Source organism: Lingula anatina, chromosome 1, assembly GCF_051362555.1.
Source record: "Lingula anatina isolate TDL-2025a chromosome 1, LinAna3.0, whole genome shotgun sequence".
Taxonomy (NCBI): Eukaryota; Metazoa; Brachiopoda; class Lingulata; order Lingulida; family Lingulidae; genus Lingula; species Lingula anatina.
The window spans coordinates 53,692,740-53,718,837 of NC_141767.1; the positions used below are offsets into that span (position 1 = coordinate 53,692,740).

A 26,098-nucleotide genomic window follows, 5' to 3' on the forward strand; every position below is an offset into this window, starting at 1 on the left:
TCAATCAAAGGACCTTAAACCATTGCAAGCTAATTAACTTCGAGACACTTCTCGGGCTTAACATCCAGAAGTCACACGTACCTCACTTCTGAATGTTAAATCGTTTAAGTCATGTTTATCAACTTCGGTAGTTGAGGCTGATGCCTGAATATCACATAATCAGCGTTCTTCGACAGAACTATAAGTAAAACATGATTTTTGAATAATTGGCGATCCTCAAATGTAGCTGGGATTGATTGATATGTAGAAATAGATTCAGAAATTGAAACTTGACTCTTACTTTGTTCTACGTTACGTTATTATTTCTACAAGGACCACACCTTACATTACTGGTGATCGAGCTTTATTTTTATAAACACTGTGCCTCAACAGCCGCACAGCTGAATACGAAATCTCAATTAAGCTTTATTGTGTTAAAAAGTAAGACACAAAATTAACATCTTGAAGGGTTGGAACTGCCTCTACTCTTTAATGTGTAGGCTTGACAATTGATTGATTATTCTTTAATGGCCATTGAAGTGGGTCAAGTGTGAGTGGTCATATAGTGCAGACATGATACGGTTTACATGATACTCAGGTTTGTTTAAAACGCTCTTTGTTTGGTGTTGTGAGTTTTCTTTTTGGTGTTGGTGTTGTGAGCTTTGTTTTTGGTGTTGGTGTTGTGAGTTTTCTTTTTGGTGTTGGTGTTGTGAGTTTTGTTTTTGGTGTTGGTGTTGTGAGTTTTCTTTTTGGTGTTGGTGTTGTGAGCTTTCTTTTTGGTGTTGGTGTTGTGAGCTTTCTTTTTGGTGTTGGTGTTGTGAGTCTTCTTTTTGGTGTTGGTGTTGTGAGCTTTCTTTTTGGTGTTGGTGTTGTGACCCTTACACGCTTCCATATTTCATACGTACTTTATAATAATTTTAATATTTTCCAATACAAAATACAGACGTGAAGTAACATGAATGCAAAAAAAGTGCTATATGAATAATTACAAGCACCCGGTCAGAGTAGGCTACATGCCCACCCGGACAGACCGTTGTAACGTGACGGAGTCCCCCATGATAGAGAGTCCGCTTCCAATTCATTTGTACAGGTAACCCTCGCCCTAAATTTTGCCCCACTTACTGTAGGTCAGACTAACACTAACCATTATAACTAAATCGAAGTCGGGGTCTCTGCAACATGGACCCTCAGTATCGTTACACCGGACAGATTTACAATAAGTCGCTTTGCCGAAGCCATTTACGTTACGGCCGTCAGATGGCGCCACCAATATTTGCATGACAATCCAACCGTTGGTGTTTAAATTTCAAATCGAGGCCAACGCAAAATGACAAGAGAATGGGGAGTGAAACTTTCAAAGTGGCGATTATTACACTATTTTCTCATTCAGCTTCTTTGATAAAGGTTTGTGAATGATAAACTTTAACAATACGTTTTACAGGTGGAATATGGAAGTCGAAAAGTTAATTGTTGCGCAAACGTTTTATGTGCGGTTATTTAGGGTCGTGGCTTGTTATTTGTAGTCAGCTGGTTTAAAGAGATTTCCCAGTTTGTGTTTTCTGTTGTCTTCATTTATATGTCGAAGATGTTGTTTGAGTAAATGTGTTGACCATATATTTTTGAAACAGAGTTAGTGGTCGGCATTATGTCACAGTTTGAAGTTTATTACCTTCCTTTAAAGAAAGGTTTACTTTGTCTGAATTTATGTGAACGCATGCAGTTGTTTACGAATTGAATGAAAAGTAAATGTGTGACGTTTCCGCCTTGTCCTGATGTCACCGGGTATACTCTAACCTTTTGTTTCTTTGGACTTAAAGTAAACCGGGTCCTAGTAAGCATGAGATATTTAAATTATTAACAGGTAAATGAACCTAAAGCACGTGACATGTGTCCTGCCATAATATGTACATTAAAAAAAAAAAAAAAATAGGCGTCAGATATGAGTATATTCTACTGATAACTGGCATCTAAAATGAAACTTTCTCCTGTCCAAATTAATTTTAATAAGGAATCATCACCAAAATAATTATTTGGAGTTCAAAATACAATTTTGAATGACATGGTAATTTACTCTATTTTGATGAAAGATTTGCAGTGTTGGACTTGTAAGCTATTTGCAGATCAAAGTATTTTCCTAGGGCATGGACAAAATTATGAAGGAATTTGAAACGCAGCATCTTCCTTTGAAGACGTGTGTGTTCGGGTAATCATTCGCCCATTGTCTCAAATAAGCTGTGTTGATAGCTCCACGGGAGCCTGAACAGATTATTATCAAGGTCCCGCGCTCTGTGCCTCAGTGAATTTCTATTGTTCTTTTGCATTGATTACACATTTCTAGCTGTTCCTTGTGTCCCCCCTTCCCATTATAGGTTTTTAAATATATAAATATACATTATTTGAAAGATGTTTTGAAATAAAGCTACTTAATTCAATGTAAATCTTAATCACCAGATGTACCTAGTACTCACTATTTTGGCAGATGTGCCTGTATTGGCTGATACATGCAACTATGCCAACACCCTTCGCACAAAAAAAAAAAATGTGTTAACTAGCAATTTCATGTATTAGTAGGGTTTTGGATATCAACTATGACTGGGTTCCCATACATAGATCGATCCATCTGGATCGATCTAACTCCCTGGGGAGTCTCCCTAAATTGTTATCAACTAACCAGCTTAAATGTCTGTCACGCCTACCAAATCAGCTAAGGGGTAAAGATAATTACCCCCTAACAGCTTTACTAGGTGTGACAGACATTAAAGTCAGCCAAGTTGACAGCAATTTAGTGTGACTCCCCAGGGAGATAGATCGATTCAAATATCTGTGGGAATAGCCCCTGTGTATGAAGTAGACATAGAAAATACACTTATAACAGTGCTTACACATAACTTTTCTTGCAAAAGAACCCAATAGATATCATTCAAAGGTATGAATGTTGAAAAATAACATAAGATTGTTTTCAATAGGGTGTTTATGATCTTGGCCAAGACAGTTTTTTCAGTTGTAGTAAGTTTATTTCTTTTCAGGCTTTGGATTACTGTCCTGATTCAGACTTCTATTGTGAAGAGTCTCATTGTTGTGGGAAAGGGAAATGTTGTACATATTATTATGAGTTGTGGTGTAAGTACTCAACTTAATTTGACAATGGTACTGCATGTATCTGTACTTTAATTGCAGTTATATGACTTAATATTTTGTCAACTGTTAATCAGGGAGTGTATTTTTTAAATGAGAGATTTGAAATGGTATGTTGAGAAAGAAAAAAGAAGTGAAGAGTAAAGTTTGTATGATGTATTGATGATGATAATAATAATGATAATTTTAGGGAGAGTTTCCAAGTTTCACCATATTAATACTTGTTTTACATTATTGTAGAGTGTTGTCTCTCTGCCAGACCAAGTATTTGTCTTCTTGAGTACTTGAGCAAAACATATTATTTATCATTGCATAGTAAACCATCATTTAGAACAAACAAGGACTTTTGCTTCAGGGTTTTGGCTGATATGGGTCATCATAGCTGCAGTGAGCTTCTGTTGTATATATCAACACAGGCGGTTGAAAAGACAAGCTCTTCAGAGAAGAAGGCATAGTAGAAGGGGCAATAGAACAATACATTTTTTTCAGCCTTTATTTGATCCAGGTTAGTTTGATTTGACATAGACATTTTTTGTTATAATAAATTTGAATTTGAAAACAATCAGGTGTAGGATGCAGGAAATAAATACAGGAATTATATATATAATAAGTTGAGGTGCACATACCATTGGTATCCCTCCAGTAATTGCATAAAGAATTTATCACATCACTATGTTTAAACTTTTAAAGAAAAATATAACAAATACTTCACAGACCCTCAGATGTGTATATACTCCCTCTGTCTTACACTGTCACTGATAGAAACGAGGCTCATTGGGAGAAGGATATTGTTGCAAATTCCACCCTTCTCAACCTACGTTGTAGGACCAACATAGGAGCATGTTTAGTTTGTTCTAGTCTCAACCAATCAAATCTAATCCCAGTTTAACTGGTTCAAACACCATTTTATCCACAAACAAACATCTAAATTTATTGAAATACTTAGTATGCCAGTTTCCATGTAATGCCTACTGGTATTCCATGACATTAGTAATATTATTTTCTTGGTATGTAGATAAAGGGCTCCATTTACCTAGTTATGAAGAGGTGCAAGACATGCCAGAGGATCCTCCACCTTACAGCACCAGTCACTACCTGAACCTTCCAGTAACCACAGTGGGCACCGCTTCCTCTCCACACATCCAACCATCTTCCAGGCATACCTCCCACGGGGAAGAACTGGTGGAAGAAGTCATTGATGAAAGGTTTGTTTGTTCGAGATTTTGTAATAATATTTGTTAGTTTTACCGATGAGCATCAATTTGAAAAAAAGCTGGATTGTTTTTGCCAAGCATTGATCAACCTTGTATAATTACCACCTTAAAGCATTTAGATGCCCAGGCTTAGACACATGGAAGCCCCTCGTGGGGATAGATAACAGGTAATACTGACTTGAAGTAAAACAAGATCCTAAAAGCAGTTGTTAGTACTGTTATGGATGGTTGAAAAATGTGGAAAGAAGTTCGGTCTTATGGTGACTATATGTGGGCATGGAATTAATATTTTTTTCATCTGTTGCCAAAATAACTGTATTACTTAAAAGAAAAAGTAGGATATTGAATGAAAAATGATAGTGTACTAGCTTTTTCTGTGTATACAATTTCAGTCCATCATAAGAAAATTCCTAATCTGTGTATCAGATTTTAGAATAAGCTGCTGCTTTTCTAAATATTGAGACCCAGTTACAAATTCAGTAGATGTAAGAACATCTAGAAAAAACAACATGGTTATGAAGAACATTTTTATGTACATGCACTGTGTCCATTATGAAAATATGAAACAGTGTAGGCTTTGTTGATGTCAGGTTTTTAAGAGATTATTATTATTATTATTATTATTATATTTTTCTGTGAGTTATTTCGTCCAGATGAGTGGTCTATTTTACCATTATAAAATTGTAATGTTTCCCATTTTTCTTATTGACCAGTTCAACTGCAAGCCTGCTGGACAATGAGGTATCATCCTACCATGTAGATCTTTCATCCATCCCACCCCCACCCTACACACCCATTGAGGCACAACAGGAAGATGAGCAGGGACAAAACAGCTGTCCAAGACTGTCTCCCATGGTTTAGTCAGATAAATTAAGGTTTAATCTCATTTATAAATATTCTTGTGCTTTGAATGGGGTTAAATGCATCACCCAATAAATGTAGTTTACTACAGCAACAACCAGTTCCTCTCAGCACTTTGGTACCAAGTAAAGAGTAAGGAAGAAGCCCTAAGAACTACTGTACAGACAGCAGAACTCAGTAAGACTGCATTGTGGAATGCTTTAATGCCACACTACTACTTAAATGTGTTATTGGTAGAATGGAAGCTTTTTAAGAATTTTGTGAGAGGTATGACTGTTGGATGTCTTTTAATCTGTGCATTACATGGGGCAGAATGGAAATGTACCAATGCAAACTGTGTTTTCCTTTTCATTATTGTTTTTTTGGCACATGAGTTTAAGACCTACTTCACTGCCAAGATATCATACTTGTCTTGCTGTATTAAGTGTAAGCAGCAGGTAAAGGTGTAACTGTCAATTAGTGAATGTGAACTCGTGCTGAGATGCATTCCAGACATAAGGTGCTTTGCCTTGATAACAAATAACAGTTCCAGTCATGGTATACATGTAATGTTTACATCATATTTTATTTTTGTCAGTTTTTCAAATTGTCATTTCAGAACTCACTCATGTCTTAAATGTGAAATGATGTTTGATTAAGAAATAATGTACGTTTTAAGAGATAGAAACCTTATATTAATGATTGCATATTTTCCAAGTTTTGATTGCATATTTTCCATGCAGAAAGTCCAGCATGTAAACTAGATGGTTGATAAAGATAGCATCATCACAATATGTGTTTTGCAAACATTGTACATAGACATCTTTACTTTTATGATGAAAATGATTTTTATCTTTTATAGAAGTGTACAAATAAATTTATATTTTTGTAAAAATTATTTGTAATGCTTCTTTTTCCTGCTTGTTAATTTACTGTTTTAGTTACCATACATGTCAGACAAGTGCAATTTAATGCGGTGGCATACAGTAGCTGTAAATTAAGCAATTATCACCTTGCGACTACAACTTACAAGTTAATTGGATGTTCACTTCTCCAATTGTCACCTATTTGCCAGATAAAGCTGGGTGACTAAGGGTTCCATCATGGACTATCATTTTATTGTCATGAGTGTGATAAATTGAGAGTTCAGTTTAATACCCATGTGTGTCTGTTCTATAACATCTACTTTTAATCTAAATTCTTGTCAGTGTTTATGCAACATCCTGTTATTATTTAGCATTATAGACTTCTGGTGGTTTCTGCTTCCACTTTTGTGCACCACTAGTTTAAGATATCACCAGATGCTAAAATGTTATCCAGACAATGGAAATATCAAAAAGACCCGCTGATAATGTAGATGCGAGTTTCCAGTGACCTCTGAAACATGGGGGATGCTTCTGTGCAGACTCCAGATGACGTGATGTGTCACCTGAACTGACCTCGGTGTATGACTGACTGCATGCGTTGAGTTTAATTTCTCACTGGCCTAACTGAATGGTTTCAAGATCAATTGCATTGCACGACAAACTTGGATTGTGTTATTTGAAGTAAGAAGTGTGAAGAAAGGAAGCAGTAACAAAGCCAGTGGCTCCGTAATGGACAAAACCCAAGTGGCATTTCACTACATTTGTGAAAGGCGGGTTTTCTAAAAAAAATATTTTCTCATCAGTTTTCATTTTCATCACAGCTCAAAATAATGTATTGTCATTAATAATTAGACGATAGTAAATATTTTGATTTTAACACAATTCAACAATATTTTATAAAGGTAAAGGCAGTGATCCTTCTTCAGTGACCTGTTTTTTTGTATACTATTTTTGAGGCCCCTGTGATACTTCATCCGTACAGTTCATTGAAACGGTGCAATCAAGTCTACTCAACAAACACATTGTATGTCATACGCTTGTTGTTGAGGGATCAGTGTAACTGATCTGTGCCAGCTCGTCTAACTCATTCACACTGAAGGTTATGTTGTAAAGGGCCATTAGATGCTTTTAACTGTTCAAACCAGCTTGATGAAATCCCTTTGAGCTTTCTTTGTTTCATTCCAGACGTTGATAAATCTGACATGATGAGTTGCTGAATACATCCGTTTATATATACTATTATACCAGACATGGAACTGATGCGCAGGTGATCCCAGGAAAGGAAGGGCGTCGTTTATAAAACAATATCGTGTGTTTGTCCTCTTTCCGACAAAAGCGGGACGGTGGAGGGGGGAGGAGAAGACACGAGGAACGCGATTGAATCATGGAAGACAGAAGTAATTTCACTGGATCACTGTTTATTTCAAAACCGGGAATACCCAGGACACGTGAAAAAACTAGAAAAAAAATAATACAAATGTAAGCACTGTGTGAGCTTTTAAAATGAAAAAGTTTTGAAATATTATAGATGAATTTCACAACTACAGTGTATTATACTATCCTGCCCATACTGAATGTATTAAAATGCTTTTCTAATACATGGAAGTTAATGATCTAGTCAAATCTCTTCAATCTTAACTTTTCAAAAGTCAATCTGAGTAGCACAAGGTTTACAAAATATTTTAATATTAAAACTCGCCATTTATGCCTGTCCCAAAAATATAAATTGTAAGTCAAGTTAGTTTGAAACACCAAAAGAAGAAGAATATGAGTAAGTCTTTCTCCCACAAAGACACGGTTGAAAATAGAAAAAAATGTGCAAACTCATGGGGTACCACCCTGAATGAAAATGTATCAAATATGCAAATGATTAACTGCTTGTGTTAGATGCATCAGACTGCTCCTCTAACACAATAAAATGCAAACTCAACTCTACACTGCTAGTTCTATTGTGTACTATTTATATTCTTAACGGGGGGGGGGGGGGGGGGGGGGGGTCTTTTGTTGGTCTAGACGTAAAAGTAAGATGAAAAATTAAGAGATTCTGTCAACAAAATGTATCTCATTTTGAGCGCACGTGTTAATGCTACTTTTGGTTTTGAATGTATCAATTTCACGAATGATTAAAAAGAGAAGATAATTTTGAAAAAGGGAAAGCATATTTGTCACCATTACAAAACCATGTTCTCAATGTCCAACATTGCCAGTTAAAGTGACATTAATAGGAAGCATTCTACTGCTGTTCTCCAAGTCTTGTCAGTTTTACACATCCATGAATATGCAATACTGACTGCTTGTTCCAACGCTACTTTTATAATGTATTATATGTGTAGTCTCTGCTTTCCAAGTTTATTACAGTGTCTCCGAAGGCTTATGGCGGCCTTAATGACTAGTCATCAAAACAATTGCACATTAAACCAGACGTGGACCAGTATTAATGGGTGGTAAGTGACTACTTATATTTACCCAGTCTTATGATATTGGAGACCTGTCCTAGAATCTAGATCGCTCAATTACCAAGTAACATTAATGTGTGCATGGATGCATTTCCAGGGATTTGATAAGAAATGAATAAAATACACACACCAAAGCCAAAACTGAGCAAATATGTTATTCCATTTTCACCTGGCGAAAAAATGACACAACGTATAAAATTTTATTTCACGAAATACATTTGACATTCTGGGACATAAAACTGAATATTTGAAGAAAATATTAAAACATTAAACTAATTAAATAAATTCTGAATAAAAACAGACTTGATAAGAGTCCATTGTGGCATTTGTTTTTTCTTTTCCGAATACTTATCACAGCTTATAAGTGAAGTAAAAAGCCTGGCAAAAAGTGGCGCATTACTACAATACATAAGCTTAAGTGGCATTAAAATGTTATAAGTAACAAAAAGAAGTCGAACTTTGCTACTGGGCATGTGCGGGGATGCATGTGTAAGCCCGGGTGCACAGCCTCGGCGGGGCTAGTATGCGCTATGGGAGTAACTTGTATTTTTTAGCGACCTTGTCTTGCAATTAATTTATTCTGCAGTGACACGATAATTGAAAATGTCTCTGTTCATTTTTCAGCATTACGGCTTACAAAACCCGTCTTCCAGCAGACTAACAATACTTATATATAAATGTTGAATAAACACCTAAAATGTAATTATATTAAATTCAACGTTGCATCTTTAAAAAGACATTCACTTTTAAAGCACTTAAAGCAAATCTTGCCATCTTGTACTGTTGTGGCGCGATAATAGAAATTTGCTCTTGAAATTCAATAGCTTTGTATAGAACCAATGGAGATTATTTGAAAAGGGAGATCGTTTAATTTTGGTTCAAAACCCAGCGCTGTTACACGTACAATGTCTATATTTTAAGTTGACCTATACTGAGCAATGCATTAACATCATGTTTTCGAAGTTAACTATTCAACGTTGAAACAATGTTGGATCTTTGTTGATCAACGTCCAAAGCCAACTTTAAACTAAGAGATTAATCTACGTTGAGTGTCTGCTTGGCATTAACCGACATGTTATCACCATGGACCATGATGGTCAAATGACGCACACCCTTCTCTACCGATGATGTAGCATTCAGCAGTCTTTATCATTAGATGCTTCCTCACTACGAACGGTTTCAATCTCAGTTGTTTTCTGGTTATCTAGCAATGGCTGTGGTATGGCGTTTTTCAAGGCTGATTCCAAGACAAAATTCTGACTCTGAGATCTATCAGTAGGCAACGCGCTTGTACGTGCAGCGATTTCAGAGTCGCTCGACGCCTTGGCTATTTGACTACAACTGTCTGTTAAACTGCGTGCCATGGCAAGACCGTTAACTAAAGCTCCGGGTTTCTTTTCCTCACGCTCGCAAACTCCGTGTATCGCTCCACTGACTTTTTTGCCCACTATTGTGGCTTTCCTCTTTGTGACATCCGCGGCACTTTTCGCCACATATGCAACCCTTTTCTCGACAACCACCACTGTCTTTTTAGTTTTTTCAATGGTATCATCAATCTTGTTTGCCATCACTTGCATAATCACGTTAACGGTCATTGAGATTAACGCAAATCCGAGGAGAATATACATAAAACTTGCAATAAAGTTATTAGGATGTTTAGGAGTAATGTCACCAAACCCAATCGTTGAGAGTGAAATAAATAAGAAATAAAAAGCCTCTAGATAATTCTTCCAGTCAACTTCCCAGATCGTATACATCCATGCTCCCAATGCGATATAAACCGCTAGGATGACTGCAGCGGCCCCTACTGGTAAATTGTAATTGTCATCTATCTTTTCCAGGGCTTTTTCACGGGCAGTGCGCCTTCTTTCCTTTGCTGCTCTTCTGGCAATATCCTTCTCGCCATCGACAGTGTCTGTTGATGATAAATGGGGTCTGAACGAATCTTCCTGTTCTTTTAAATCGCCGTTTTCCATCGCTTCATTCGAAGAAGTGAAATGTGTCTTTCGCTTTGCTCTTTTGCAACATACTGCACAGTAATCACATAGTTTTCGATACTGTCGCCGAACACCGTTGTACAGAAATTTGATGACTCTTGACAGCAACTTGCCTAAATTGGCCAAAGTGATCAGGCACAGTGGAATACCGAGGAGAGCATAGATCATAGTTGCAATTCGGCCCGCGTCCGATTTTGGTACAATATGCCCATAACCTTTAATAGAAAAGAAAACACAATATTAATGTTTACTTTATGCGAACAGTATATTGATATTTTATTGTGTCCACGTATCCTTATGACGCCTCTGATTACTAAATTGTTTGATGTAATAAGCTTTCTTCAATTGGAAAATACCCCAGATGATTCATTATTGGAGCAGCTTAATCAGACCTGCGTTTTCCAAATGCATTAATTTCCCTCACACATACATATATAACAAAGCTATTCGTTTTTTCGCACACTTCATTGATCAGACTAAATTAAGGAGGCAATAAAACGAAGTGTGTTTTCGAGGCAAAAAGCTCAACGTTATATTAACATATGGCACATTATCGAATCAGTTTGCTACTAGTACATGTTTCAATAGATAATTAATTGACAAAGAAGATGCATTGATGTTTGCAGAACCGGGAATTATATGTACCAGGAGTTTCCGAGCACTGGTGTTGCACTTTTTACCGTAAGGAAATCTAATCTTTAATCAAGGGGTCTAAATGGGGTGTATTTGATAAAGTACATGTAAAATGGAAACCAAATACAATGTTTATAGCATTAAAGCTATAAGCAGTGATTACGTACCAACAGTGGTGTAGACTGTAGCACAGAAGAACAGTGATCCCCAGAACGTCCACTTAGGATTCTTGTTAGTTTGCACAATACCCTCAACCTCTTTTCTAAACATTTCCTCCCATTCAGAAGCATTTAAAGGCAGTCCATTGGCAACCACTTGCCGATACGTATATTCTGTGCTGTTGACAGTTTCGTTTGTCACATACGTTTGACTGACATTTCCTCCCTGAGCAGTAAATAAAAGATGCAAAGACTTGTTCCATAGTCTTGCAACGGTTTCTTTTTCTGAACGTATGTTCTTCTCAATCTCGTCTCTTTCAACTGGAGCTTCAATGGCTTGGAATATGGCCGCCCCGATGAATGAGTATCCGATTAGAAAGAAAACCAAGGCGGTGTTGGATGACACAATGCGGATGATCGTTTTTCTTATTTTTGTCCTTTTCGTTTTTGGATCATCTTCTTTGTGTGTATTATCTTCTGAGAATTGTGACATTTCATCGTACTTCGAGGTAATTTCACTGCCACCATCTACGTAATCGTTGTGATTGGAATCGTCATTTTGTACCACACAAATGCCTCTATCCACAAAGTCACTCTCCTTCGTTCCCGGCTCAGTTTCTGAGGAGTAAGACATCTTTCCTGCTGGGCTGGCATGCGCCCTTGTCTGAAAACAAGTGACAGATACTCATGATTGATGAGCAAAAGATTCAAAGTATACAATCAATGATACTCATTAAAGGAGTCTGGTAATAATGGAGACCAGTTTCCAACTCGAAATTTAATCAAGTTATGCTGCCTCCTATCTCGTCTTGTTAATGAATTCGTGACTGCTTATGCAAATTATATTGTATATTTAATGGCTTAACCGTTACCCCATGGCATATAACCTACTTTTTGACATCATCAGATAGGATATAAGCTCTCATAACAATTAGAATCGGATACATAATATCAAGGATAACTGATGAAAAATTACATTTTTAAGGCACCGTTCAAAACAACGCATTTCTTCACAAAACTGTGGTACGGATTAAGGTCCTTTTAAGATTATGCTGGTACGTAACTCCAATCGGTGTCGGTATGAAAACAGTGGTCCTACGGTACCTATTTTTTGCCCCCTTTCACAAATTCGCTTCCGACTGTTTGAACATATAAGAATTAGTCCTTGCAGTGTCGAGCGGGAGATCTCTGTTTAGTCGACTCTCCAACACCTATATAATACATGTACATTTAGCCGGGTAGTCTATGTTCCTAAGTATTTTGATAAAGATACGTGTAACGCACGGGATGCAAGGGGCCCCTAACTAATGTTACAGTATACAAATGGCCATAACTAACTAACACCAAATATTAAAACTGTACGAAATGTCCTAAAGATAATCATTTCGATCATGTAATCAATAAAAAAAGAAAGCATAAAATGATATAGTCGCAAATCTAAGTAATATATAACTGCTTTTCGAAAAACCATAAAACGTAGCCCTACTAAGCACTAATCGTGTTATTTTTGCAGGATGGTTGATATAAATTGACCATTGTTTGTTAATTGATTACACATCTCACTTCTACTATCAACTCAATGCACACGCGTTGTGATTAGGAATATTTAATCTCTTCTTTCGGACGATGTACAACATTATGGTCAAAACAATATCTTGTTTCACTATTAATTCATGAGGCCGCAAACAAATGGATTTTAAGGTACAGACAGAGTTCTGCAAGACGTGTGTACCGTGTTGCTATTTACAGAAATGATACTGTTGGAACAACAGTTCTCAATATACAAAATGAAGTGTAAATGATTATATAATTCTTAATGTGAAGTTTGCATGCTGCCCCGTGAATGACAAAACAATCTCGGTCAAGATCAGTTCAAGGTGATTAACATAAGATGGCCTTTTTTCTACGTGTACTGATAGATCATTTACAGATTGCCTGGATCATCATTCATATGGTATCTATCAGGATATTATACTTGTGTTAGCAATAAATTTCGTCTAATTGCAATCATACCCTCGATGCATGAATCCAAAATAAAAGCAGGTCGATTATTTGTTATTTTTTATAACATAGGACCCGAAGATTAAAGGCAACGCATAGTCAAAATAAATAGAATATTCCTTGGAGTGCACAACGTGTAGGCCTACAACTAGCGGCCTGTGCAAGTAAAAGCTTTCAATAGATCTAGCAGAATTATCACGTACAAACAAAAGAAAAATGGAAACAATTATTCATTAATGGCTTATAATAATATAAATGCATATACATAGTCGTATAAATAAACCGATCTTTGTATTACTAAAAATGCAAATACTACTGTATATAGGAATAGTGTTTCATTTTCAGGTTTCCAAAAATCTTCCGTCACCAATAAAACTAACTACTTAAATTATCAAAAAAAAAAAAAAAAAAAAAAAAGATCAAATTGGAAAGGGGCACTTTCAAATCGATATTGCACTCGACAGGTATAATGTACATTTGCGACAAACGGGGTTCGGCGAGTTTCACAGGCGAGTAGGAAGCGATTTCGATTGTTCGGTTTTTAACAAATTCAGGGAAAAAAGAGCAATCAACGACAGGAAACAATTGAATATTGAGTGACTCGAGTCTAGGTACGTGACGTAATTTTTTTAATGATTTTTGGCTGAAAAAAGTGGTCTCGGCCTCTAAACTCTGTATCTTATCCTCCTCTTAGGACTGAAATCGTTAAAAATGTTTGAAGGGGGGGGGGCTTGGCCTTCCTAGCCCTTCCTGCACCCTCTACCAGAAGTCTTCTCTAGCTGTTTCAATATTGTGTGAAAGACTAATCTACAAATTTGTATAGCTAGAGAAGACATCTCTATAGCATTATAGCTAGGGAAGGCCCTCGGTTTTTACGTCTCTAACCCTGTATAAACTTTTATTTTAGAATCAAGTTTAAAATGGTCATCTTAGTATGCTGTACATATTTGTTTAAACAATAGGTTTTATGTATATCTCGTCCGTTCAAACATGCACGTTCAAACACAAAACTAGTTTTCAATCAATTGCGAATATTAAAACATGTATGTCTCTCAGCGAGGAAGTAGACCTATACTGCCTTGCTGTAAATGCATCACCATAATGTAATTATAACCTACGAAAGTGACTTAGTTGATACATTCCTTTTGTGAGCGTTTACCATTGCTCATTAGTCATTTTCATCAAGGCTAAACAGGTAGCAAATACTGTATTTGCTTCTCTATCAACAATGAAAACCTTGACTTATCAAAAGTGAACACCTATCTAGGTACCAAATTTCAGTCAAATGGACTATTCAAAAGTGCCCTTATAGATAACATCTGAAAAGCAAGGCTATGAAAGCATTTTTTTTTACTAAAAGCAATCACTCCACAACGAACAATCTCATCCAACGTGTAACAGATCTACAACTAATTGCTAAACTAGTAAAGCCTGCATTAATGTATAGGGCTGAGGTATGGGGGTATACGTGGCAAATAAATAAATAAATAAAATAAAATAAATAAATATTTGAATCTATCCAGAATGCCTTCGTAAGTCACTCCTTGGAGTCTGGAGCAAGTCAAAATTATAATAAATAAATAAATAAATAAATAAATAAATAAATAAATAAATAATAATGCAGTGAAGACAGACATGGGAAATTCACCCTATCTTGTAAAAACATTCTCAAGCAAGTAATACATCTTTCTGGTGAATATAAAATGGAACGGATTATAATCAATTAGCCAAGAAAATATAAACTTACAAAAATCACTGCAATTATCATATGACAAATAAAAATAAAGACTGTAAAAACAAAATATTTCATGATAAAAATTGCAGTTAATCACTCAATATCTTAATTAAAACTCATAGGGCACACCGGGAATTATAATTAAATTCAAAGAAACCTAAAAAAAAGCACTACCTAAGGGAGACTAGAGAAAACGACTTATTTTTTAACGTAACTACTAAACCTCAATCAGAATAATTAGAGATATACGATTTGTTGTTAATTGACTGATAAAAAGTGTTTTTAAATAAATATTGTCGTATTTCTGTCAAAGCCAGTTTTTGTTATTGTTGTTGTTGTTAAGCTCAGTTTTATTTTAAGAAGTTGTCAGAGGTTACTGCAGCGTTATTTAATGCTGACTGCCTAGGTTGCTTCTGTTACTGGTAAAATGCATAGGAAGGGGTAAAAATATTTTTTCTTTTGGATTCTAGTATGTATGCCAACTTGCCCCGCGAGGTGTGCGGACCTGCCTAGGGGCTGCGAGCATCACATTAACCTATAACTTCGAACTGCAAGTCTCTTCGCCAGCCCGCGTGGCACATCCCGACTAAATTTATAGAGAGCTCCCGCGTTTTTACGCTCGCGGTCGAGGGATAGGACCCGTATGTTTGCAGCGATAGACCTTGATAAAAGCGGTCAAAGTGTTGGCTTGTGCTCACAGGGAGTAGGATCATTAATTCGGCGATCGGAATTACAAATCCGCGGCTCCAAGTTGCAAACAGCTGTTATCATTTGTGATGCCTGTCGGAAATTTGACGGCAGTGGAATTAATGGGAAGGACTTTTATGCCATGTACCTCTTTTTCAGATTCCTTGAACAGTTAAAAATCCCAATCTTTATCTTTCCAATTTATTAAAACATATCCAGTGGGATACTAATCTCATTTTACAAAGATATTGCATAGGGTACCAACAACCAGAAGCTAATGTTACAAGGTTACATTGATCGTTAACGTTCCAGTTTCCTCTGTCTCGAAGAAAGCGATTAACACATAACAAAAGCAATAATAAGGTCTATGACAAGGAATACTTAATTTTGTACATTAAAGCAAAATGGTTTACTCTGTGACTGGAACAAGTATAACAGATCTGCTTACGCGTACGAGTGCTTTCCAGCTATACATTGCCATGTCCTTTACGAGCAACCTTCGACTTCCAATAACATTTCTTTCGTCGGGTGCGGTAAATCCTCTTTCCAATATCGTGCTATGGTAAAAGACATGTTGCAGCAGTTAGTCGACAGAACTAAAATGTGTTTCTGTAACACTATTAAAGAGCTTGACGTGAAGTCGATCGATAGACACATCGTATTTAATCACAATTTCATATTTTATCGCATCCCATCAGGACACTTTAGTAGTGTCGCCCTAATAGCTCAAGTTAATTGTGCCCATAAAGATATCCTCGCATCCGGCTAACTGTTTTTCAGCGCAATAAATAGTGTGTCATTTTCTATAATTTTATATGTCGCATAATCTAGGATTTTACATATTTTAATAATCATCCGATCAGTAAAATAAGGCATGAATCGAAAGTTTTAGTGCATATGCATGCGTGTACATGCTAGGAAAAGTACCTAGCATGTTTGTGTACTTCACATATACCTACCGAAGTGGGTAAAAAATAATAATTATCTCATGACGACCACACTTTTTACCGACATCTCCTTACAGTGCACTTTATAAAACACTATCTATATATACATTTGTACTACATAGCATAACACACAAAATACAAATCTTTATTGATATCAAAACACATTCACGGAGAAAACGGCACATTAGCCATCCAGGGTAGTTGTTCTTGTAAAAAAGTGCGATCAGTCAAATGATATATACCCGAAGGCACCCTTGCTCATCAAGTAATGCCTTCGGTACACGCTATACAGTGTGGGCCACACGTAGTAACAGCCACAGCGTGACAAGAAAATTTGATAACTATTGTGTTATCAACTTTTAAACCTGGCGTGTTCCATTACATGAAGTAATGTTGTGCGTACTTAGTGACAGATATACGGAGTCAAATTCTACGTCAAGATGAATACAATATATCTTAATTTCGTTTTCTGAATGTTTTTCTCGAAGTAAATAAAAGGTAATGTAAGGTAAATGGTCTTTTATGCAAGCATTATTCACTCGGCTGTTTTATAATCCCCATCAAAAATCAGAAAGATTTGTGAAAAGGGAAAAACAGTAGGCCCCTATGTGTTTTGAGAAATCCCGCCCTTTTTTTTCGTATTGCCTTTTACCTATGTATATGTTTTCTTCACAGGTTTCTCTTTCTCTCAATCTAATTAAATCACAAATATATGTATGTTTTATTTATTTTACTTAGATCAATAATTATATCTTGGTCGCTTTAGTCTTTCACATTCATAATGACCCCTGTGCGACCTGAAGAGATGGGGCATCATCTGGCAACATAACGTGTACACATAAACAGGCACACCTCATCCGTCAGTTTCGTCTGCAGCTATATGGATTTCCCATATATTGACTTCCTTCCGAGTGTATCGTCTATTCTGCCTCTTGTAATTTAAATCAAAATAGGATCCACGGAAAAAATAATCACGTCATTCCTCTAGTTAATGTTCACGTTTTATTTATTTTGGTCTCTTTAAATTATTTACATGCCGTTAGGTTTTAAAAACTTGCTTCAAGAACATGCATCCAAACGATTCACACACGCCATTCAATAATTTTGAACAAATCTGTATATACATATTTATTTTAATGAAATAGCTTGTTTGAGAAGCCTATAAAGGTACATTAAAATCTGATCTTTTTCCACATTTTGCACATTCTAAATTCAAAGTTTTTTTTATGAAAAGGAAGGGAAGGATAAGCCATAATATATGATAGAATAAGAAGAGAAAACAGTAGAATAAGAAAAGAAAACAATAACATAAACAATTGCAAAAGGATCAATAATAAAACAAAAGCCATATACCAGGTTACTCTTTTCGGTCACCATGGGGAATGTTCTCGCTTCTAAATCAATAAATATTTAAGCCTTCTGTCTAGCCCCAGTCCAACATAAACAGACCCAGGCTGCATAAAACATTTTTTGTTTGGAATCATTCACTGAATTATACATGAACAGGTGGTTTGCAGAAAATGACAGTCGAATAAAGCACCCACAATACCTGATACATAAAAGGAAGAAAACACTGGAGCTTTGATCTTTTTGGCAGAACTAAAATAATTTTGTTAGTGGTCTTTCTTTTTCAGTGTCTATTTATTTCTACAGATTTTATTATTGACCTTGACACGGAGTGGTAATGTATTGTGAACCATTTTCTGCCACCGTTTGCGGTGAAGCGCTAATCATCATTATCATTTTAAATATAATATGCCATGGTGCACAGATATTATTGCTGTCCTCTCTCTCTCTCTCTCTCTCTCTCTCTCTCTCTCTCTCACACACACACACACACACACACACACACACACACACGACCATGAAATGAGTTTTGAGAGACTGCAGAATTACTCCTAATTACTGTTCGTCTTTTCCCCATACCTGTAGCCGTGCGTCCTTTACTGATTTAATTAATGGCAGGGTGACGGAGCCCTCCTCTCGGCAGTTCTGTTGTATTTGATCAAATACTCAAAGTTAATGTTATCCTTTTTGGTATCTTGTCACTCCCGGTTGAGATATTCTGTCTGTCGCACCAATTATTTCTCTCGGCGCGCAACGTGGTCCCAAAGAAATAAAAGTCAAATGTACATGTATTTGAGGTTCCGTGAATATTTTCGTCTCATTTCAAGAAAAATGGTCTTCTTTAATGGTAACAGTGTATAATGCCACGGTTAAGTCTTCACAACAGCAACATCTGTTTACTTATTTAAAGGCACCTGCGCACTAGACAACTATCAACATTTTAAGTAGAGCACAGCATGTTTTCCTCTGCACAGATCACTGCATGTAGCAGCAATCATATATCTGTTGAAAGGAGACTCGGAAATGGGCGAGGCTTTTTCTGAGTCAACGCAACGTGTATCATACAATGACATCTAACAACTCGCAGACACATTTAAGCAGAAATCGCATGCATTTTGAATATACCACTAACAAATAGCTTTTATTTTGAGCAACGCGCCATGGAGGTGATGGGTGTCTTTATCTTGTGGTAGCGTTTTTTTTTCTGAATAACGGGCCATTATTTATACTGAATAATTAACAATACTTTTGAAAGCATTTATAATCCGATATAATTGAAGTAGCTTACCCTATACAACGTGAACTGCAATTTGTTATTGGGAAATGTACATCATGCAATGTGTTTTGTTACGCTACTCCGAGAACCGTTGGGTTACACAGATTAAGACAAAGGCTTTTATTAAACTGTAAACCTTAACGTAAATATTTGTGATAAAACCAAGGCAATCCGTGTATTCTTATTAAAGTGCTTTCCGTGCGCGCAGCAAAGCAGACTTAAAAAAGTAAAAGCAATTCGCATTCTTCGCGTGTATATTAGTATTAGTCACAACGCCAAATAAAAGACCATCGCGATGTTATGATATGATAAAACCGCAGTGTGTTATACATGTATTCTTAATGTTAGATGACTCAAACTAGTTGCACCCCGAGATTACATGAGAAACTTTATCGTAATATTAATGAAGGGTGGATCGAGAGAACATTAGACTTGAAAGCGACAATGAACGCCTCCAAGTATCAGTTTCAGACACTAAACTCACACGAGACACTTGATATGAAATTCTTTCTTTTTCATAACTCTATTAGAATATACATATGGCATTAAAAACGAAAAGTTACTTTTATCTTTCCATAATAGTCCCTCCCTCTGATGCAAAATCTATTAATTTTAAAGTAGGCCTAAAGGGATAAAATATTAAAAAAAAAAAAAAAAAAAAAAAAAAAAAAAAAAAAACGTGCTCTGCTGTCACTCGTGATCGTGACTACAGAACATTCGCTTATCCCTGCGTTACAGGAAGGAAGTCTGCAACGCTCAGCTGCCAGATCTTTGGAAACGTCTTGGATGTTAGAGGAAAAAGAACCAAGATAAATGATCAATCGATATATAACGATTCCAAAACCTCCCCGAGGTAAAATTTCTTTCGCAAACCGATCAGCAAGTTTTACAGTTTTACTGGTCCACAACTCTGAGAATAGACTCTTTAAATTTAGGTTGTACAACTCTAGCTAGAAACCTATCGTTTGCTGCATAATGCAATTATTTTCATAACTGGTTTTTCTTTCAGTTTAAACATGACATTTTATCTGTTGGGTCTCCAAAGCTTTCTAATTGAAATATGCTGATCTTTTCGGAGAGCCACTGTCAATTCTGTACATGCGAGAAGACTGTATGCCGACTATTTAAATTATCGGGACAACTATCAGGCCTAACCAACTACCAGACTCGGCACCTACGGATCCAGAATAAACCGGTATATCAGACCACACTACCCGTTTTCAAGGTGTGTGTCAGATCGCATTACAGAGTATCAGCCACCACACCGATTTTGCCTGGTGCGCGATGTGATAGCGATGATCGTAGTAATAGATAGACCCCGAGTCAGCGAGGGTTATGTGGCATACACGAGTGCGAAGCACGAGAGGATGTCACATAACCCTCGCTGACGAGGGATCTATCTTATTTAGACCACGGGTCCATTAGCGGGTTATAACGCATTCATGCGAGACGTGCGGTTAAGCGAGTTACACCACGTATGAATCTTTTGTTCTTCACTTCCACCGTGGTCTAAAGCGGGGTTGGAAAGTAGTGCATCTCGTCTAGATTCATGCGCTGCTGCAATTTTCCCTGTTTATGCAAACTTATATATTCATTTAGAAAAGTAGACCTAATTTTGATAGAGGAAGCAAATTCTGTCGGGGGTTAAATATTTTCTGGACGAGATTCAGTGAGTCGTCTGTCGCCATGTTGTCACTCGGAACTACTCCGATGTCTCCGCACTCGACAATAGTATGGAGCTTGCGGAATGAGCCGAGGATTGCCGATTTCCATGTTGTTGTATTCATACGACTCCTACTTGACGAAAACGAGGCGCGATACCCGGATGACAGGTAGGCTTACAAAATTTGTGATGGGGTACGATACTCTGTAATGCGATCTGACACACACCTTGAAAACGGGTAGTGTGGTCTGATATACCGGTTTATTCTGGATCTGTAGGTGCCGAGTCTGGTAGTTGGGTAGGCCTGACTATTAATCTTAATGTTTTTGGCGTTCTCTTTTTTTTTTCAGAAAACATACCTTCTCATCCTCTGTCACAGGACCAGGAGAGAGAACCAACAACGCATCGGACTCCATTGTTTCTCGGACTGTGAGTTCTACTCAAGCTCTGCCGTTATTTACTGAAGTGTCAAATAAAGTGTGGTTTTAAACTTCGTTTCACCTCTGGAAACGAATTTCATTTAGATAAAATTCAATAAATTGATGATTTAAATGACAGACATACACTTTATATAAAATCTCTCACACAAAATGTGACATGGGGGAAGGCAAGCGAAAACACATGTAGGCCTATAGTTTCTGTGAAAGTGCACTTACAGCCATACTGACGAGTATTGCACACTTAATTCATTCACGCACAACAATACATGTCAAGATGTGTCTACTTTACAGCAACAATCTTTACCCTTCACGTGCAATAATATTTATAAGTCTTTTTTATTTTTGTGTTTGTTTGTGTATATATGTGTTTGTTACAGCTAAACTTAAAAACTTAACAATACGAAGCAGACTTTGCAGCCCTCGGTTTATCTTCTCGTCATGAGACGATAACAGCAAAGGATTCTTTTTTATGTATTTTTATGCGAAATTAATGAAATCGAATTTCTCATCCCTTTGATTTTGTTTCAACTTATCCTTTCAGTACGTGCACAGTATAATTTATAGTATGAATCTGAGTGTAAATGATTCTTTTCACGGGAGAATCAATCACTTAATTGACTCCACCAGTAGTGGCTCGGAACTGATTTTTTTTATTCAAACCCCTCCGTGACGAATTATTTCTACATGCAATAGGCGTAATCAAGTTAATTGGCGATCATTCTCCCATCGATCGCGTTCCTAATATCGTTCTTTTAATCTCCCGTTTTTGTGCGGTGGGGATATTTTTCTTACGATCAAACAAAGTGCCAGTTTTCGCACAATGACGTTAAACAAGGGTCAGAAGCCCGAAAATAAGCCAAAACGTAAATTATTCTAACTAATCATCCGTAAAGTTAAGTCTCAAATGAGGTGGTTATTTCTTAAGCTGTGGTATTACCTAAGTAATGAAGCTTTTTGCCGATTTTACCTTTCTAATATGTCCTTCAAATTGTCCATATGGCCATAGTCACTCCTTAATCTGTAACACTGATCTTGAGTAAGGGTTCAAATGTCACTGGATGATATTGCTGGGACCGTCTCTCATCTAAACAGGTGTCGCACTGGTGTCTTACATAACTTTGCACGTAGGGCTGCATTAATGCTTCCTTCTGTATATAGGCCTAACAATAATAATAATAATAATAATAATAATATTAATAATAATCTAAAACTGTTTTTGGGGTGAAACGCCAGCATTCGCCCACGCTTAATTAGTATACAGTGATCTTTATATTATGGTCACAACCCTACAAAACTGGATATACCAGTACATGTCCGGTATGTAACTGAGGTAATGTACTGCATTTACTTACTTGATGTACATGTAGTATGTGAATAAATTGACACCACTGGTCTAGCTACTAGGCGTGATGCTATATATTAGTGTAACATTGAGTGCTCTGTGTGATTATACATAACAGCATTCACTCCGTTAAACAGACCACATATCCTGAATGCTCTTTGATCCATAAATTTCCAGAAGGCCCACATATCTCGTTCTTGAGATGAATGACAACTCACCAACTCGCCATCTCTGCTGTTTATCGTACTAACCTAAGTGTTCGCGACTGACCTGTTGCGACAATACAGCTGTTTCCTCATTTATTATGATGCACTGAAAACTGCACACAGGGTAATAAAGGCTTCAATATGCATACCCGAACACTTCACTAACGACCCACATAAAAACTATGCGTGCAGCTCCATGTATCGGTACATGAGACCGCTTCACCGCAGGCAGTGTGACCTGAAGATTTTTAAGGGTTCTATACCGAACACTGTGATTTTGTATTAGTAGGAAAATATCATCTCCTCTCCAACAAACAAATACGCGTTTGTTTTCGGGGCTGCTTTTAAACACCACATCAAATTGGGTCATTTCTCTCTAATGTCAGACATTTTGTGTAATACTTACCAGCCGAGTACTTACATAATGTTTGCTATCAAATTAATTGGGGTACGATGGGTCCAAGATTACATTAATACGCGAAAAAAGAACCATACAAATGCAAGACTAGCTTTATTTCCTTTCTTTGTAACTTTTTCCACTTGATAAAATTTGATAAAATTAAAAAAACATCATCTGTAAACTAGTGAAACTTTGTCTAGGCTCCGCAGTTTACAGCGCGTCGTTACTATACTGTACGTATGTGCATATTTATCATATTTAGATGACACGACGGTGAGGACTTGATACTTGCTGAGTATTCAGACACACAGTTTTGTATAATGTATAGATGAAAGTTTTATTTCATTTTTTATTACTTTTGATTTCCTTCTATATTGGAGGGTACTGTAGTTTAAAACAGCAAAAATAACGCGGTAAGACAAAATAACGCAAATATTGAACTGATACTCGTCACTGTCATGACTCAAATATTCGCTTTTTTTTTTTTTTTTTTTTTTGGAATGACCCAATCTATACAACCGTTGAAAGCTTTATGGAGGCCAGTTTTATGCCAGTTACAAAAAAGCGTCGTTGGTTGTCGCAGGTGTACACTGTACTATCCCTTTGTTACTTTTTTAAACCACGACACCAAGAACCTGTGGAAATAATGTTTCTGCACTCACACTTATCAACATTAATACTTGACAATGGAGAACGTGGGTATTCCATCTTAACCGTAGGAAACTCGGCCCTGTTGATTGATAGCACAAGCAAAAAATACATACACGTAAGATTGATACTAGTGCTCCAGGGAACTGCGCAGTCACCTCACGTTTGGCAATCGGGAAGTCAATATAGCAAACACAAACAAGATAGAAAGGTATAGGAACAAGGTATTTTAACCCAACGCCTCTCTCTTCTTTACTTTTACTTTACTGTGAGCAACACAGGGTAAGGTGACCCAACGGCGGCGTCTCTATTTAACCCACTGTAGATGGCCTCGTTCCAGTGTGTAACGGCGTTCTACCGAATGATATACTTAAGAATGTGTTTTCTATAGTGATAACAACATGCATTAAGAAACTAAAATCCAAATGTGTTTTATAGCTTTAGAATGCAAAATACAAATTGAATAAAAAAACAGTTTGATTAATGTAAAATTAAACTCAGTTATATATAGTAATTGATTATATAAGTCTAACAAAAAGTGATTAAAACATCCGTAGTTTCCAAGTTATTAAATTTCATAAAAATGATGTCTTTAGTTCCTGAACAGTTTTTTCGCTCGAGCAACACGGGGCAACTTCGTTCTCGCCGTCACGATCACACAATTATGAACACGAGCAAATGATTTATTCCGATTCTATTTTAAGTATTGGCAACCATAAATGTAAAATTATTGCAATTGACCACAGTGGTGATAAGGGCGGTGGTCGGCGTGGATGGGTTGGTTTTAATGAATGCAAAAAATAAAAATTATCCCATATTTATAAAATATGTGGGAGGTATTTGGTAGACAGGGGTTCTAAACCTGCTGCCCGGTCCCTGGCAGAGAACAGTTTTGCTTTAGGAACCTTTCACTTCCTCGTTATTAATGGCATCAGACAAGAAATTAAACGATAGCTTACCGGCTGCTGATAAAATCTTAGATTTTTAAACCATTGTACGAAAAGCATTTTCTTTCTTATCGTAAACCTATTTATTCCATGTAAATCTTTAAACTTAATGCTTTGATTGACTGCGTTTGAGAGGTGAGCGTTTAGATCACTAACACACGTAATTTCTCAGGTGACCATGACTGTTGTGCTGAATGTGATAGTTGTGCAGAGGGCCCGATATGGTTGTCTGGTATAAAAAATACCACTGAAGTGTTGGCTAGTTTGCAAATATTATAAAAAAAACTTATCAATTTAACCCAGAGTCAGCGTCTATTTATAGTATTTAACGAGTACACGTATCAGAATTAGTATCAGTTATTACCCCTTCAAATTCCACACTTAGATAAAACCAATCCATATGATGTTATGTGTTTAAAGACCAATTCTCTCTACTTGGAAGTCTAGAAAGTCTAGTGCGTTCCTTGTAAATTTACTTTGTGCATAAGTGTATAAGTACTCTTGTTGGCAGAGTAAGGAAACTCTCACTTACAACTGTTACGTAAGTTACGTCGAATTGAAGCATAGGCCTACTTGTAAGTGCAAAACATTAAAATACCTAAACACAGAGCTGAAAAGAAGTATCTAACAAACTGTATTTTCAAAATATTGGTTTAATCTAATTTTAAGTCTTATATAATCCAAAAATAAATCTCAGGTAAGATGACAGGTGTCTGGTTATGTTGTGGAACGTTAACTTTGTTAGTGCTGAGTATAGTGAAAAGGTTGTGGAGGCAGCGGGTGGTGGTGGGTTTCTTTAAAAAATATATAGAACACGCACTCTGTGTCAAGATATGCATTTGAAGTGTCATGAGGAAATGAAGAACGAAGCATAAATCGACTTACCCTTTTACGAGTACTTGGATGTAGTACCTGGGTAGGCCTACATGTAGTAGCTAAACGAAGCACCCATTATGAGTAACTTTCCTTATTCCTAGCAACGCCTCGAAACTGCACGATGGAGCATACTTCTAATCTTATGCGACATAAAGTTAACCTTCCCAGTGCATATTTCCTCCCGGGACCGATATTAGTCTGTATTATCCATGTTTTTTAACCTCTTTCGCTTCTTTTGTATTCATTACTCTTCCAGATTTGGATAGCTTTGTTTGACACCTTGGCCTCTGTTTATATTTTCCAAG

The 26,098-nt window shown here is 36.7% G+C and overlaps 2 protein-coding genes across 10 annotated transcripts; one reads left to right on the forward strand and one right to left on the reverse strand.

Moving 5' to 3' along the window:
• Nucleotides 1–1,201: 1,201 nt before the first annotated feature.
• LOC106170277 (uncharacterized) lies at nt 1,202–6,066 on the forward strand. Its single transcript, XM_013550112.2, has 5 exons — nt 1,202–1,383; nt 3,006–3,099; nt 3,470–3,619; nt 4,130–4,319; nt 5,042–6,066. Exons 1-5 carry the CDS (start codon nt 1,318–1,320, stop codon nt 5,187–5,189), a joined length of 648 nt encoding a protein of 215 aa, XP_013405566.2. The 5' UTR covers nt 1,202–1,317; the 3' UTR covers nt 5,190–6,066.
• Nucleotides 6,067–8,626: 2,560 nt separating this feature from the next.
• On the reverse strand, nt 8,627–23,129 carry LOC106170996 (TWiK family of potassium channels protein 7). 9 transcript variants are annotated; one of them, XM_013551541.2, is made up of 5 exons: nt 22,987–23,129; nt 22,342–22,534; nt 21,294–21,394; nt 11,288–11,942; nt 8,627–10,702 (listed from the first exon to the last, which is right to left on the reverse strand). In XM_013551541.2, exons 3-5 carry the CDS (start codon nt 21,348–21,350, stop codon nt 9,627–9,629), a joined length of 1,788 nt encoding a protein of 595 aa, XP_013406995.2. In that variant the 5' UTR covers nt 21,351–21,394; nt 22,342–22,534; nt 22,987–23,129; the 3' UTR covers nt 8,627–9,626. The 9 variants fall into 9 exon arrangements, with proteins under 9 accessions (XP_013406995.2, XP_013406822.2, XP_013406907.2 ...); XM_013551368.2 differs by having other exon boundaries at nt 22,968–23,122; XM_013551453.2 differs by having other exon boundaries at nt 22,935–23,101.
• Between the last annotated feature and the right edge of the window lie 2,969 nt (nt 23,130–26,098).

Coding starts and splice junctions, on each gene's coding strand:
- LOC106170996 (XM_013551541.2), bottom strand. CDS start 21,350: ATGGAGTCCGATGCGTTGTTGGTTCTCTCTCCTGGTCCTGTGACAGAG. Junction 11,943..21,293: donor CTGTGACAGAGGATGAGAAG/GTATGTTTTCTG, acceptor ACTTGTTTTCAG/ACAAGGGCGCATGCCAGCCC. Junction 10,703..11,287: donor TACAGTCTACACCACTGTTG/GTACGTAATCAC, acceptor TTTCTATTAAAG/GTTATGGGCATATTGTACCA.
- LOC106170277 (XM_013550112.2), top strand. CDS start 1,318: ATGGGGAGTGAAACTTTCAAAGTGGCGATTATTACACTATTTTCTCAT. Junction 1,384..3,005: donor ATTCAGCTTCTTTGATAAAG/GTTTGTGAATGA, acceptor ATTTCTTTTCAG/GCTTTGGATTACTGTCCTGA. Junction 3,100..3,469: donor ATATTATTATGAGTTGTGGT/GTAAGTACTCAA, acceptor CTTTTGCTTCAG/GGTTTTGGCTGATATGGGTC.